The sequence below is a fragment of the Echinops telfairi genome, unplaced genomic scaffold, assembly GCF_000313985.2.
Source record: "Echinops telfairi isolate 266 unplaced genomic scaffold, ASM31398v2 ScPeMD7_7458;HRSCAF=8496, whole genome shotgun sequence".
NCBI classification, from domain to species: domain Eukaryota; kingdom Metazoa; phylum Chordata; class Mammalia; order Afrosoricida; family Tenrecidae; genus Echinops; species Echinops telfairi.
In genome coordinates, this window is record NW_022111358.1 from 43487538 (window position 1) to 43501801 (window position 14264).

Consider the following 14264-nt stretch of genomic DNA (forward strand, 5'->3'; position numbering starts at 1 on the left):
CACTCACTGGCTCTGGAAGAAGGATGACTTGCTTGCTGTCCACAACAAGGCTCCTTCATGCTTGTCACTGGCTGAGTGGCACAAGCAGTGACATGGTCATCCACAGGTTTCAGGGTGGGCCCTGACGGGTGGTCCCTTCCAAGATAAGCCTGGGGGTCTGCTTCCAGCAGGTCCCGGCCAATGGACACAGGGAGCAGCCATGAGTCAGAAGGGGCTCCAACCATACACACGTCACTGTCCACCACCCTGGTCCTGTGGCAGGGATCCTAACGACAGAGCACTTGCTGGTCCCTGTCAACCAGTTGGTTCTGACTCACAGCTGCCCATACCCAGAACAAGACCCTGCCGCGTCCTGCACCACCCTTTGCCCGCCTGAGCCCTGCGTCAATCTGTCTCATGGAGGGCCTGTGTTCCACCAAGCACGATGCCCCTTCCCCAGCGACGGAGACCAGTCCAAGTGTACGTAACACGGAGCCTCACGTCCTCTGACTCTAAGGCGTGCCCGGGCTGAACTTTTTCTAGACAAATGCATTCACTGTTCTGGCAGCCCCTGATAGATTGAATATTCTTCCATCAAGGCGCCAGCATTCAGGGACAACAATTAATTCCTCTTCAATCTTCCTTATTCACTGCCTGCCTTCTGCATGCATATGAGGTGATTAACAGCATGAAGGCTTGAGTCAGGCACACCTGAGTCATCGTGGGGCCATCTCCGCTTCTGAGCACCTCAAAGAGGTCTTTTGCAGCAGATTCTCCCGAGACAAGTCATCATTTGATTTCCCGACTTCTTCTCCCCACCGGCACGGATGGTGCAGGCAAGCAGAAGAAAACCCTTGATTTCACCGTCTCTGCGCTCACCCTCGTGCTGCAGAGTGAGCCAGTTGCGAGGGGTCTTGTTTCCTTCATGGGACCGTGTAACCCAAACGGAGGCCGTGGTCTTTGAACGTAACCCTTAAGCACTCCAAGTCCTCTTCACTTTCAACAGGCAAGGTGACATCATCTGCATGCCAAACGTTGTTCACATGTCTTCCTCCATCCCCTTCACCTGGTCCATCTTCTCAGATCCCTTGCTCAGGACAGACTGAATAAGTGGGAGGAGCGGCTGAAACCCTGATGCACGCCTTTCCTGTTTTCAAACCACGTGGCATCCCACTGCTTCACGGAGCCAACTGCTCCTTTGCCTCTGTATAGGTTCTCCAGGAGCACAGTTGAGTATCCCAGAAGCCCCAGTCCCTGCCACGTGATGATCCACACAGTCAAATGCCTAGGCACCATCGAGAGAACACGGATCCACATCTTTCTGGACTTCTCTGCTTTCAGCCACGACCCGTCTGACATCAGCAGGAGTCTCCCTCTGGAAGACATCCTCACCTGAATCCCACTTGAATTTCTGGAAGCCCCTTAGGTAGCATTAGTGCTGTGTACTGTGTACTGTTGCCACCATTCAAGATTGGTCTAGCGTAACTGTCCGTGCCTGAGATGCGGTGGATGACCAGCACATTCTGCGGGATCGCTGATCTTTGGCCTGGGCAGGAACAGAGGTCTCTTCCAGGTGTACACACACCGGTGTCTCCTGTGAGGAGGCAGCTCCTCCCCAAGCGTCTTTCGAGTGCCCTCCGGTCAGAGGGGCCCGCCTTCCGCACTGCATCAGAGGTGCTTTGTTGCTCTTCAGGAGGCTTCCATGGGCCAATGTCTTTCTCTGAGGTGCTACAAAGCAAAGACGCCACCTGATAACCAAAGGGCACCTGACTCGAGCCGTCCTATTTCTAATCCTGTGCAGAGAGTGGACAATGAATAAGGAAGACTGAAGGTGAGTTGCCATCTTTGAAGGACGGTGTGGATGAAGACCCTCCCATACAGCACAGGCTATATGTGAAAGACGGTATGGATGAAGACCCTCCCATATAGCACGGGCTATACGTGAAGGACGGTGCGGATGAAGACCCTCCCATACAGCACGGGCTATATGTGAAGGACGGTGTGCATGGAGGATATTCACCATGATGAGATAGTCTGTCCAGGAAAAGAACTACCAGGCCCATCTTCCTGCTCTGAATGAATTTGCAAACCCTACTGACACCAGTCCACCACGGGTGCTCCAGCTGGGAGGGGAGACACCAGGGGCACAGCGTCCCGCCTCAGCAGCAGCACACACGCCACCACAGTGTGAGAAACGGATGGGCGCCTGGGGAAAGAGGCCTTGGATGGGTTTCATTAAAGGGAACCAGAGCCAGGACGGCCTGGAGGAGAACTTTCCTGGCGTCTCATTCTGTAGGAAGACGGGAGGGGGCCCAGGGCAGCATCTGGAGAAGAAAGGGCCTCAGAAGAGCATTCCAATTCCTGGCACCACCTGGGGATGGCGGCTGTGGGGCTGCCGATGGCCCCCCTGGGCCAGGAGAGTGCTCCAAGGAGCTGCATGTGCTTGATGCATGAGAGAGGCTGGGGCTTCACTCTGGGCTCAGATGAGATGGCAGAGGCGCAGAGCGTCTGAGAGATCAGACAGAGATGGGTGCGGGCACAGGGAGGGACCCGAGACAAAGAGGAGGGTGGGAAAGATGGACTGAATGATATGGAGGAGACAAAACCCAGCAGGAGGAGATGCCTCCTTAATGAGGTCAACAAATGCCCAGGGACTGGGGCTGTAGGGGAAAGGGTGCCATGGCAACCCCAGCGATGCCAAACTGAGCCGGTCTCTTAATCTACCCACGAGTTTATAGACAGCCAAGGCTGTGGAGCTAAATGGGTCCAGAGAGGGCACGCACACCTGCCACTGCTGGGCTGCTGCTCACCTGTGGGACTGAACCTCAAAGCCTATGGCCAAGCTACTAGTCCGAAGCTCCAGGGTCTCGGACCAGGACCAGTTCTCAGTGTTCATCGACTGTCCCACCTTCCAGGGGCCTATGAGCCCTTCACCTGGAGGCAGCCAGCCAGAGGCAGCCTCGGAGCTGTGCCATCTGGTGCATGCTGGTAGAATCCCGGAGCAGAAAGGGGGCTCGAGCAAGCTTCTCGGCCCAGAGGTTCATGCTACCCGGGAAGCCCTTTCATAACAGCTGGACGGCTGGTCATGTAGCCCACCCCATGGTTCAAATGCTTCTTACTTCAAATTTCATCCTCTGACCTAAGCCCTTGGTCCCGAGCAGAGGAAAAAGGATGGTGAACCACAGTGGGAGCCAGGAGCCCAGGTTGCCTACATCACATCCCCCTCCCCACCCCATCCCTGCTCTCGCCGTGCCCCAATTCTGCATTCATTTCCACATCCAGCGGGAAGCAGAGTCCAGGCAGCAAGATGGCACCACCAGGTGACTGCGCCCCTTCTCCCAGCTGCTGACCAGGGCCTGCCTCCCCAGCAGCCTTTCAGAAAAGACAAAGCTAAAAAGTAGCCAACCTGATTGGCTGAAAGCTGGACCAACCTCGGGCACCAGTCTTCCTGTAGGCCCATCTCACCCCCAACATCATGAAGATGTTTGAAGGCACGCAAGAACTGGGTTGGAGTAAACTGGGTTGAAATATTAATAGAGTATGCTCTGGGTGACAATTGGAGCAGTTCTTCAGGATTCATGAATCTTTTGATTGCAAATGAGAGGAGAAAGTTATCTGTGGATATAGCTCAATATTGGCAACATTAAGTGGGAAAAATACAATAAATATACTTCTGGGGTCTTTAGAAAGATTTTGGGGGGACATCTGTCATGATAAACAAATATACACCACCACAGTCATCCCTGTGTTTCTTTCTTTCCTTTAGGGACACCCCTTTCCTCTGGGGAATGCTCTGCTTCTTCTCAGGATGGGTGGGGGCTCCACCTGAACTGGCCCAAAGGTAGATGCTGGTCACTTGTCGGAGGCGCGAGCACCCAGCGCACAGCCTGCTGAGCTCCGTGCCTGGGGAGTCCACATCGCAACCCAGAGTTCTCTGAACTGTTAACCACGGACAGCAGAACTTCTGCCGGCTGGGCCCCCAAATGCCTCCAGCTGAGCTCCGAGCTCTCTGGCCAGGTTTGCCATTGCCCAGACCAGGAGTCGGCAAACTGCAGCTCTTTCGGGACATAGCCGTGGCTATGGTGATTTCATTTGTTTGTGAAAACATCCCTCTGGCTCTTGAACACATTTTAAACTGCTGTGAGGGGTGAGGATTGACTCCTCCATCGCCAAAGCTTGCCAGCCCCTGGTCTGGACAACGGCCAAGCCTCCCGGGAAGAGCCCAGGTGAAACAACTGGGTTCCAGGCGCAGCTGCTAACCGTCAGGCCGGCAGTTCGAGCCCACCTGGCATCTCTGCAGGAGGACAAGCTGGGGCCTGCCTCGCATTCTGACTCACAGTGCCCGTACCGGCCTTCTAGGCTGTACTCTTTACTGAAAGGAGCCCTGGTGGCATAGTGGGTACTTGTTGGGCTACTAAATACAAGGTTAGCAGTTCAAAACCACCAGCTGCTCGGATAGAGAAAGACGTAAAGAGTGACAGTCTCAGAACCCACAGGGGTAGGTCTACCCTGTCCTGTCGGTGGCTGTGAGTTGTAATGACCTCCATGGCTGTGAGTTTGTTTCGTATTGTTTTGTTTTGAGCGGCAGTAAGGGGCTGTGTTCATCAATGCTTTTCCCCGGGTCCCCATCAGGAAAACAGGGAGGGCTGACGGTCCCAAGCACACGAGGAGCCCTGGTGACAGTGGGTAACAAGTTAGGCTGCTAACCACGGGCCCTCCTCGGGAGGAAGACCAGGGTGTGTGCTCCTGTGGAGACTCACAGCCTCGGAATCCACAAGTGCGCGTCCCCTCCAGCTTAGAGGGCCGCTGGGCATTGCAACGACTTGATGGCAGCAAGGTTGGTTTGCGTGTTTCAGAGCGCCGAGGGCCAACTGGACCCCGCCCCGGTTCTGAGTGGAATGAGCCCTGTAGGTGCTGATCTGGGGGCTCAGTTCTTGGGAATCTTGAGTGAGAAAAGGCTAATTCTTTCCTCCCCCAAAGCAGCTCTCCTTCCCAGGGGAATGCCACCCAGCCAATCAACAGCAGAGCCAATGAGGAATTTAAGATTTGGGAGTTGAAACTGTGAGTGTGAGTTCACGGGTGAACACACACCCCCACCCCCATGTTGTGAGTGTGTGGTCATAGTAGTGTCTCCCAAGCAAGTACCCACTTCACACCAGGTCTGTACGCATTTCCTGTGGCCAAACTTTACAAGACGCAGCTTCAAAAGTGTGTCAGACCCACCATGCTCTCCAGGGGCTTATTCTTGCCTGGTGACCTAACGGAAGACCTGTTTCTAGCTGGTCTTTTCCTTACAGAATTCATACTCTCCTGACTTCAGTACCTATTCATTGGTCCCCCTAACAATCTTGGGAAAGGTTCCCAGGAAATACAGGGGTGCTACGCCATTACTACCCTCCCCTAAACTAGGCCGACTTCTCCTTCTACCGACACTAATGCTGACTCCTGTTCCTCCCATGTACAGAAGGACAGACGACCACCCACCTGCCAGACAAAAGACAAGCCAAACAGCCACCACTGAGAGGACTGATTGCGATGCACTGGTGAAGCTCGCCAATACCAGGAACGGCTCCCTCTGGGGCAGCTTTGGCTTCCTTCTCATTCGCCGAAATGGTCTAAAGAGGGTGTTGGGAAGAGAGTGAGACTGGTGGACAGGGAAGGTCGAGGCCAGAGAGCCAAGATCTAGAGCAGCGGTTCCCAAAGTGGGCGAGACCAGTCCTCGGAGGGCGAGGCTGTGGAAACAGATACCTACACTTTATCCTGGGTGATGGGCTGCAGGTCAAAAGATTTTTATTTCCCAGGGGGATGGGGAGGGGGTGGGTCTGAGTCATTTTTTGTCTCTGCAAAGAGGGCAGTAGGCCACATTAGTCTGGGGACCTAGGACCTTGATCGACAGTGGGGTCATAAGACTGGTGTGTTAGGACGGTGGTATGCGTGTGCTTTCCACAACGGACACATGGACACACCAGTTTGTATACCTCAAGAGGTCCCTGAGCCCTTTGGGGCGCCCATTCAGGGGTCCCCAGTGGAAAGAACCCCTGGCCTAATTTCTAGAATGTACTCAGCTAGTAAGTTTGTCCACAGAGACACAGGGACCCCTCTACCCCCTGCCACATGGTTCTTAGCAGCAAGGATGGAAACCAGCCCAGAGGTCCACGAGAAGGGGACCGAGTAGGTCGCCTGGTGGCCAGAGGCAAGAGTGGGGTAGATCCATGGGCTGGCTTGAGAGATGATACCAGGAGCACTGCTGTGTGAGAGCAGAGGCATGAACAACAGGGCCGCAGGCTTGGCCCCAGCATGGGGTTTCCAAAGAAAGAATGTACCAGAAGCTAGGGACAATGTTTGCATCTGAGGCAGGGAACTCGGTCTCGGGGAAGTTTAAATTGGGAGAAAGATGTCATACTGCTACTCCATGTGCTTACTCTTTGAATGAAAAGTATACTAGTTAGAGATAGATAAATAAGATGGATGATAGATAGATGAATGGGTGGATGATGGATGGGTGGATGAGTGGGTAGGTGGAGGGATGGATGAGTGGGTAGATGGATGATGAGTGGATGAGTGGATGAGTGGATGGGTGGATAGTTGGGTGAATGGGTGGGTAGATGGAGGGATGGATGAGTGGGTGGGTGAGTGCGTAGATGAATGCATAGGAATGCATAGGGAAAAGAGGCTGATAGCTTTCAAATAATTCCGGCTCAGTTAAATCACAAAACAGTTGCAGCCTCGGGAGTGCAAAGCACTTGGCACAAGACCATAAATGGGAAAATATCTCATAAATGCTATTCCCAAATCAAGCTGCTGCTTCGGCTGATCAGAATGGCTGAACTTTCTCTCCCACCGTGTGGCTCTTTCCTCTTGCCGAACCAATTACAAGACATTATAACAGCAGCCCCAATATGATGTTTTAGAGGCTGATGTTATTCACTAAAGACCCATTAGGCCAATCTCCGTGCTCCATTTACAGCAAGCTCACAGGCAAACCCAGATGGTACATATAATGCACATTCAGGCTCGATCTACAGGAGGGCAAACATCAAACAGCCATTATCGATGTCAGAGTCCTGCACTGCCTGACACCCGCAGGTGCGTCCAGGTGAGACCAGCAGTGACCTTTGGAGAGCTGGCTGGGCGCTCGCTGTCTGGATGCGCCATCCTCACATTTTCTCCACGGCCCCACCCCAGGGCTGCGTTTACCTTTGCATCTGAATGGTTAGCAACGGCCAAGGAGGGTTGCTTGGAAACCTGGTAACAGGCTGTGCCTAGATGTTCTGAAGCCAGGATTGCATCTTCCTCCCACACAACCCCTGCTTACCACTTAACCCTGGGCTGGCCAAGAAGACCTGGTCGTTCCAGAAGGTTCCAACAGGCCCATCCTTCCCATGCCCTCATTGGAAAAGGTTGACCCAAAAGATGACCGCTGTTTAACCTTTCTTGGCTGCCAGGGACTGACATTACCCCTATGGCCTTCAGCATCACACACACACACACACACACACACACACACACACACACACACGAGACAACTTTTTCGTCTAAGAGGAGGCTCCAAATCATCAGGCACATGAGGCCTCTACAGGAGGATGCGCAGGCCCATTAAGACCATTGGAGCAATCCCCGGTGGTGCAAAGGATTCACACGTTTGGCAGCAAATCACCAGGCTGGGGGTTCAAGTCCAACCAGGGCTACCTAGGAAGCATGGAACCGCGACTAGAAAGTCGCACCATACTGGTGGCTGCAGCTGACAGGACTGCTTCCAGCCCAGCGTTCACAGCCCAGGATGGCCAATGACAGGACCCTGCCCTCCTCACAAGAGACGGTCCTTGGCAGGGCTCCAGCAGGAAGGAAAACAAACAAACAAACAATCAACTTGCCGCCATTCGGGTTCACCGAGGCCATGCAGGACAGGGCAGAACTGCCCCTGTGGGTTTCCGAGACTGTCACTCTTTACGGGAGTAGAAAGCCTTGTCTTTCTCCCAAGGAGCGACTGGTGGTTTTGAACTGATGACCTTGCAGTTAGAAGCCCAACTCGCCACCAGGACGCCTCCAGGGCTCCTCATGCTCCAGGGGCTGGGCCCTCTGGTTTAAGGGAAAAGGCACAGCTTTGCAGTCAGAGGTTCTCGCGTTCCTGGCTGGAAAATTGGATCTGTGGGAGACACAGCCTGTTTCCCCAGATGAATCCAAGAGCTCAATCAAGGTCATGGAGAGGGGTGAGAGCTCTCACCAGGTGAGTCGCACAACGGCCAGCGCTCTTTGACCCACGTCAGAGTGAGGGCCCCACCCGGTCAGCCACAAGGTGACTCCTGGCTCTACTCCAGGTACAACCACACCTAAGTCACGACCATCCCCGACCCAGAGGCCCCCCGCTCGTCCTTCACACTGTACAGGGCGGTCGGAGAACAAACGAGATGAAACGAGATGGCATGCAGCCCCCTACCCACTCAGCCCTGTGCCATGGCAGGGGCACCTGGCCCACCTCTCCACACGACTCCCACACCCACAGCTGAGGGTCTGCAGGGAGGCGCTTGCCTGGAAGAAGCCCAGCTCTACCTATCCGGATGGAAAGTTCTCTCTCGGGGAAGAGCAGCGAGGGGCCCTCGGTGTCCGATTTCTTCACCAGCTTGGGGTCGAAGCTCAGGGCCAAGGCCGTCTGGGGGTCTTCCGCTGCACCCTGAAACAAGAAATAGTGCCACCCATCACTCTGGCATCAATACTAAGTGCTCCTCTGAGCCCTGGGTCCCAGGGGCTAGTGGCCAACCTCTGCCCAGAGAGCCCGGCGGAGTAGTGCTAGGCCTGACCCAGGCTTCTTGGGGCTATGAGGTAGACAACCCGCTTTCCGGGTTACCTGCACCAAACCTGTGTCCACCGACTCAGTTCTGCCTCAGAGCGAGCCCATGGGACTGAGGAGAACTGCCCGGTGGGCTCCCTGGCCCTGCCATCTCTATGCAGTCAGACTGGAATACTTAACCACGGCACCCGAGTTAAAGTTTCTTGTGCCAACCTGGCCGATAAACACGTGGCGTTAATTGAAGGGTGGAGAGATACATGGCTCAGTGAGCTTCGCCTTTCTAGTTCTTGGGTCTCTTGCTTTCTGATGGTCGGACCAGGGTGCAGCTGCCTTAGCCTGTTGCCTGCTTCAGCTGGCAAGGCTGACTTCCTGCAAGACATCCCCAAGGAGAAGATACAGGGACCTACCCCGATGAAGCCCTGGGTACTGGAGGAGACATGTGGAGACCCCTGCCAGCGCTGAGATGTTTACATGCTCACTGATTCGACTTTCCTCTTGCAGTCGGCGTCATAGTGTGTGTTTTGTGAGATGGAGGAGGACTTTGTGGATTGGTGTTGGACATATGGACTAGTGGGTTAATGTTGGACTTGTGGGCTTGGGCAGTACTGGGTTGGGATGTTTTCTTGATGTGCATTTAACCTTTACGTAAAACTCTCTCTTATACATGAGTTTCTGTGGATTTGTTTCTCTAAAGTATCCAGACTAACACAGCACCCCAGGGGGCCTTAAGGGCAGGGACACAGGTAGACTCGGCACGCAGGACTGAGCAGTGGGTGCATTTTAAAAATCCGGCAAAAGTAACCTCAAATAGCTATATTCTCCTTTAACAGCCAGGGCATCTAGTCCAAACACAGGATTCCTTAATCTCTAAGAAAATCCCAGAACTGGGCTTGGAGGTGGAGCGGGGGAAGTGGGAGAGGCTCTTTCTTGAGTGGTGCAAATGGTTACGCACACAATGGCGTAGTGGCTCTGCGAGGGGCTGCTCACGGCAAGGTCAGCAGTTTGAAACCACCAGTCGCTCCTCGGGAGAAAGGGCTTTCTACTCCCGTTAGGAGTCATCATTCCAGCAGCTCACAGGGGCAGTTCTACCCCATCCTGTAGGGTTGCTATGAGTCTGCACCTGATTTGATGGCAGTGATTTTGACCAGCCAAAAGGTCAGAGGTTCACATCCACCCAAAGGCACCACGGCAGAGAGGTCTGGTGCTCGGCTTCTGCAAAGCCACAGGCAGCTCTGGGAGTGTAGGTCCACTCTGAGACATGGGGGCCACCAGCTGTCGGAATCCACTGGGCAGTGGCTGGCTCTCTTTCCAAGGCCTCACAAATGTATGCCTGGCTGTGTCTGAAATCCCTGCATCTCCCTTCTCACCACCAGGCCCCCGCCCCCCAAGGCTGTCTGAAACACACACACACACACACACCCAGCCCTTGTCTGCCTCCCCATTGTCTTGACGATAAGAAATCAGAACCCGATGATTCAGAAAATTTATTTCCTCATTTCTTTTCAGATACATGTTAAAAAGGAACACCTGAATCCTTCCTCCCCCGTCAGCTCACTCGGCTAATGCATCTCCGCTGTCCTCACCCCATCCATCTGCGGTATCCTCTCCCCTGCAGCTTAATGAGGGAGCCGCCACCTCGGTTAACCTCCTGGCTCTGCCTGTGGTGGCCTCTCAGACCCCCGCGTCCCTCCGTGGAATCCTGGGTCGGCAGCAATTTGGCCGCTTCCGTCCTTTGGGAGAAAGACCGGGCTTTCTGCTCCAGTCAAGAGTTACCGTCTGGGAGACCCACAGAGCCGTTCTCCCCTGCCCTCCGGGGTCACGAGGAGTGGGAATCGGCTTGGTGGCCATGAGTGCTGCTCCCTTGGGGAGAAGCAGCCCTATGGACATAGTGGATGGAGAGTTGGGCCTCCCCCTGCAAGGTCAGCAGTTCAAAACCCCCAGCTGTAGTCCAGGGTCAAAGATGAGGCCTTGTCCTCCCTTGAAGGGTCGGGGCCCTGGACACCCACGGGACACAGTAGGACCCTGCCCTGCAGAGTTGCTAGAAGTTGGAATCGATTTAATGGCAGCGAGTTTGGCTTGGTTTGTATTTCTATGAGGGGGGGGCCTCCTAGGGAGAAGTTCAAAGAGGCAACCAGACCCATGTATCAGGGCCAAGGTTGGCATTGCCAAGAACGGCAACCCAAACTCACTGCCAAGAAGTTGACCCCAACTCACAGAGGGGTTGACCTTCTGAGTCGACCCTCTATGACCCCCACAGGACAGGGTAGAACTGCCCCTATGGGTTTCCAAGACTGTAACTCTCTATGGGCGTAGAAAGCCCCATCTGTCTCCCAAGGAAAAGCTAGTGGTTTCGAACCGCTGACCTTGCGGTTAAGCAGCCACCTGCTTGGCTCCTCAGCTTGGAGTGGGGAAGGACAGTGAGCTTTCTCTCTGGCCCGTGGCAGTGCAGGCAGAAGAGGCAGCGGGCCGAGTTCTGGCTCTGTGCACGGGGTGTTATCTTAAGCATTTCATACATGCTGGCCCGTCCGTAGGAGTAAAGGTGAGGAGGATGCCTTCAGAGAAGACGCGGGGGTGGGGGGAGCCCTTTGAGAAGACTTCTCTGGTGCATAGCCCTGAAGGAAGGGAAGAAATACTCAAAGTTCTGATGATGGGCTCGAGGCAAGGGACACGGGGCAGTCACCGGCCCCTCGGTCCCTGCACGCACACTCCCTCACAGCTCCCCTAAGCCACATTCTGTTGTTTGCACCTTGCTGGATTTCACTCCTGGGGGGCTGGTGCGGCACTAAGTAAATCTCACTCCAGAGTCATTGAAAAAAACTCCTTTTTGCAAATTAGACAAAGACCCCAGGACACCTCCACCTGGGCTCCCCTGCACCGGGGCCCAGCTCCACTGCCCTGGTCCTTTCTAAGGGCTAGAGAGAGCAGGCATCCTGCATGGTAGCCAGGCTCTGCAGTGATGCTTCTCCCTGCCCGTGCCCGGCAGTGCTGTGCCCCAGCTGGGGCCCCCGAGGATCTTCTCAGACCCCATCCTGGGGGTCCTGACTCCCCTCCTCCCCCCAAGTCCGACGAGGATAGCAGAGAAATCAGCCCCTTGAAACTGAGCCCAAGGGGAGCCACCAGGCATAGGCAATGGGGCTCTCTACCTGCTGGGTAGCGGGACCCCTCCCTCACTGAGCCTGCGGGCTCCTGGGGGAGAGGGGCCCCGTCTCAGAGAAAGTGACGGCATGGAACCTCAGAAAAGGTTTCGTGGGGAAATAGAATGAACAGAGAGCGGATTTCTTCCCTGAACTTTTTGCAGGTGTCTGGTTAAGCAGCCAATCTCTGGTCTTCGCCAAACCAGCACACCTCCCTGCCCCCACCCCACTCGCATCACGCTGACTTGGGGACAGGGGGACTCAGGTCTCCCTGGAGGCAGGCTGGGATGGTGTTGGTCCCCTGGGGCTCAGGCATTCAACTGTGGACAGTCAGCAGGGTAAAGACTGCCCGATGACCGACAGCCAGGGGGGGGGGGCGGGGGATTAATCAGTGGACCTGGCCTGACCTGGAAGGTGGCCTGCTGGAAACCAGGGTGGGCTGCCCCCCCCAGCCCCCACTTAACACGGACACATGAGGTGACGCTAAATAATTGATGCTGCTTTTATGACTGAGCAATTGCAACGATCATGATGCCTGCAATGCAATCGTGAATTATGTTGCATAATGCGGGGGTGAGGGGTGGGGGGGTTTAAATGTCACCCCTGATCACCAGCTAGACTGCGTCTCACAGAACGGATGAGCTTCTCACTCACCCATGCCCATGTGGGGGACCCGAGCGGCAACCAGCAGCCCAGAGCAAGGCTGGCTTCTAAGTCCATGGGAACACAGAGGGAACAGACTCTCAGGCTGTGGGCACCATCCTGCCTCGGGCTTCACCAGATCAGCCACCACCGGGGCTCGCCTACACCTTGAGAAATCATGGATGACAGTGATGAGCCCTAAGGCCAGGGGAGTGACGGCCGAAAAGGCTTGGTCCCCACTGCTGGTTGCTGTTTCTAATGAGATGAAATTCACATGAAGTCAAGTGGTCGGCCATTTGCCAGTGTGTCATTCTGTGGCATTGACTGCATGGTTGGTGGTGCACAGCTGCCACCTCGATCAAGTTCCAAAACACCTCCATCGTGGTCTTAGCCGTCTAGTGCCTCTGGAACAGAGAAGCCCCGAGCAGACGGCTTCAACCCACAGAAATGTATTCTCTCATCGCTCAGGGAGCTCGAAGCCCAGCTGCAGGGGAGAGCTTCCTCTGTCCACACTGGAGCAGGGTCCTTGTCGTCTTCCAGCATCTGTGGACCCACCATTCCTTGGAGGTCTCCATGAGTCTTGGCATCAACCTTCCCCCAAGTCTAAGAGGTTCTCAGCACAGGGACCCACGGGTCCAAGGGACATGCTCCGCTCCCAACGCTTCTGTGTCGGTGGTAGGTGGGTCCCTCTGATCTCTGCTCACTTGTTTAATCTCTTAGGTCTCAAAAGAGATTGACTCGAGGTACAGTCTAATCCTACTGATGGAATCCTGACTCATCCACATCCTAGAAGTGAGGGTTTACAGCACACCACAAAAGGGAGGGTCAACACACAATGCAAGAAGCATGGCCAAGTTGATACCCATCTTGTGGAGTTGTGATTCAATCCATGACAATCACCAACACATCCATGCACACAATAATACCCTCATCTACTTGGCCAAGGGTTTTGTCCTGCTGGGACCCACAATCAGTGCTCCTGGGAGCAGCAGTCAAGAGATCAAAAGACATGTTGCATTGGGTCAATCTGCTGCACAAGACTTCTTTAGAGTACTGGAAAGCAAGGATGTTACTTTGAGGACTAAGGTGAGCCTGATCCAAGCCATGGTACTTTTCATCACCTCGTGTGCATGTGAAAGTTGGACACTGAATAAGGAAGACCAAAGAAGAATCGCTGCATCTGGATTGTTTGTGGTGCTGGGGAAGGCTACTGAAACTACCAGGGACTGCTCCAAGGACGAGAGGAGCTGTCTTGGAAGAAGTCAGAGTGCTCCTTAGAGGCAAGGATGGCAAGACTTCGTCTTTCATGCTGTGAACATGTTAGGAGAGACCAGTCCCTGAAAAAGAACATCGTGCTTGGTAAAGTGGAGGGGAGGCAAAAAGAGGAAGGCCCTCAAGGAGGTGGATTGACGCGGTGTAGTTTTAAATTAAAATTGGCGGCGGGGAGTGGGGGGCCAGCCCCCACCTGCTGATCGCGGGTTGAGTAATACTACTTCTGGGGTCAGTAATGCACAATTGTACGGTTGAGATATATAAGTATTAAAGTCATCGAGAGCATTAGAGATATTACAATAATGCAGTCAGACACATTACACGGTAGCATTGCTCACCTCAGCCCAGCTTGGTGGTCCACGTGGAGAGAGGGGGAAGGGAAGGAGGGCAAAGGAATAAGGGAGAGGGGGAAGAGAGGGGAGTGACCAGGGAGTGAGCAGCAAGGAGAG

At 54.5% G+C, this 14264-nt stretch overlaps 1 protein-coding gene across 2 annotated transcripts in view; it reads right to left on the reverse strand.

The window, feature by feature from the left end:
• SLC39A11 (solute carrier family 39 member 11) overlaps positions 1–14264 on the reverse strand; it is a 291723-nt gene that overhangs the window by 171494 nt on the left and 105965 nt on the right. Inside the window, exon 5 of one of the 2 annotated variants that reach the window (XM_004709171.2) lies at positions 8530–8650. In XM_004709171.2, coding sequence (XP_004709228.1) covers positions 8530–8650 — 121 coding nt within the window. Of the gene's footprint in view, positions 1–8508; positions 8651–14264 lie in introns of both variants that reach the window. The other variant, XM_045299650.1, reaches the window with a different exon arrangement.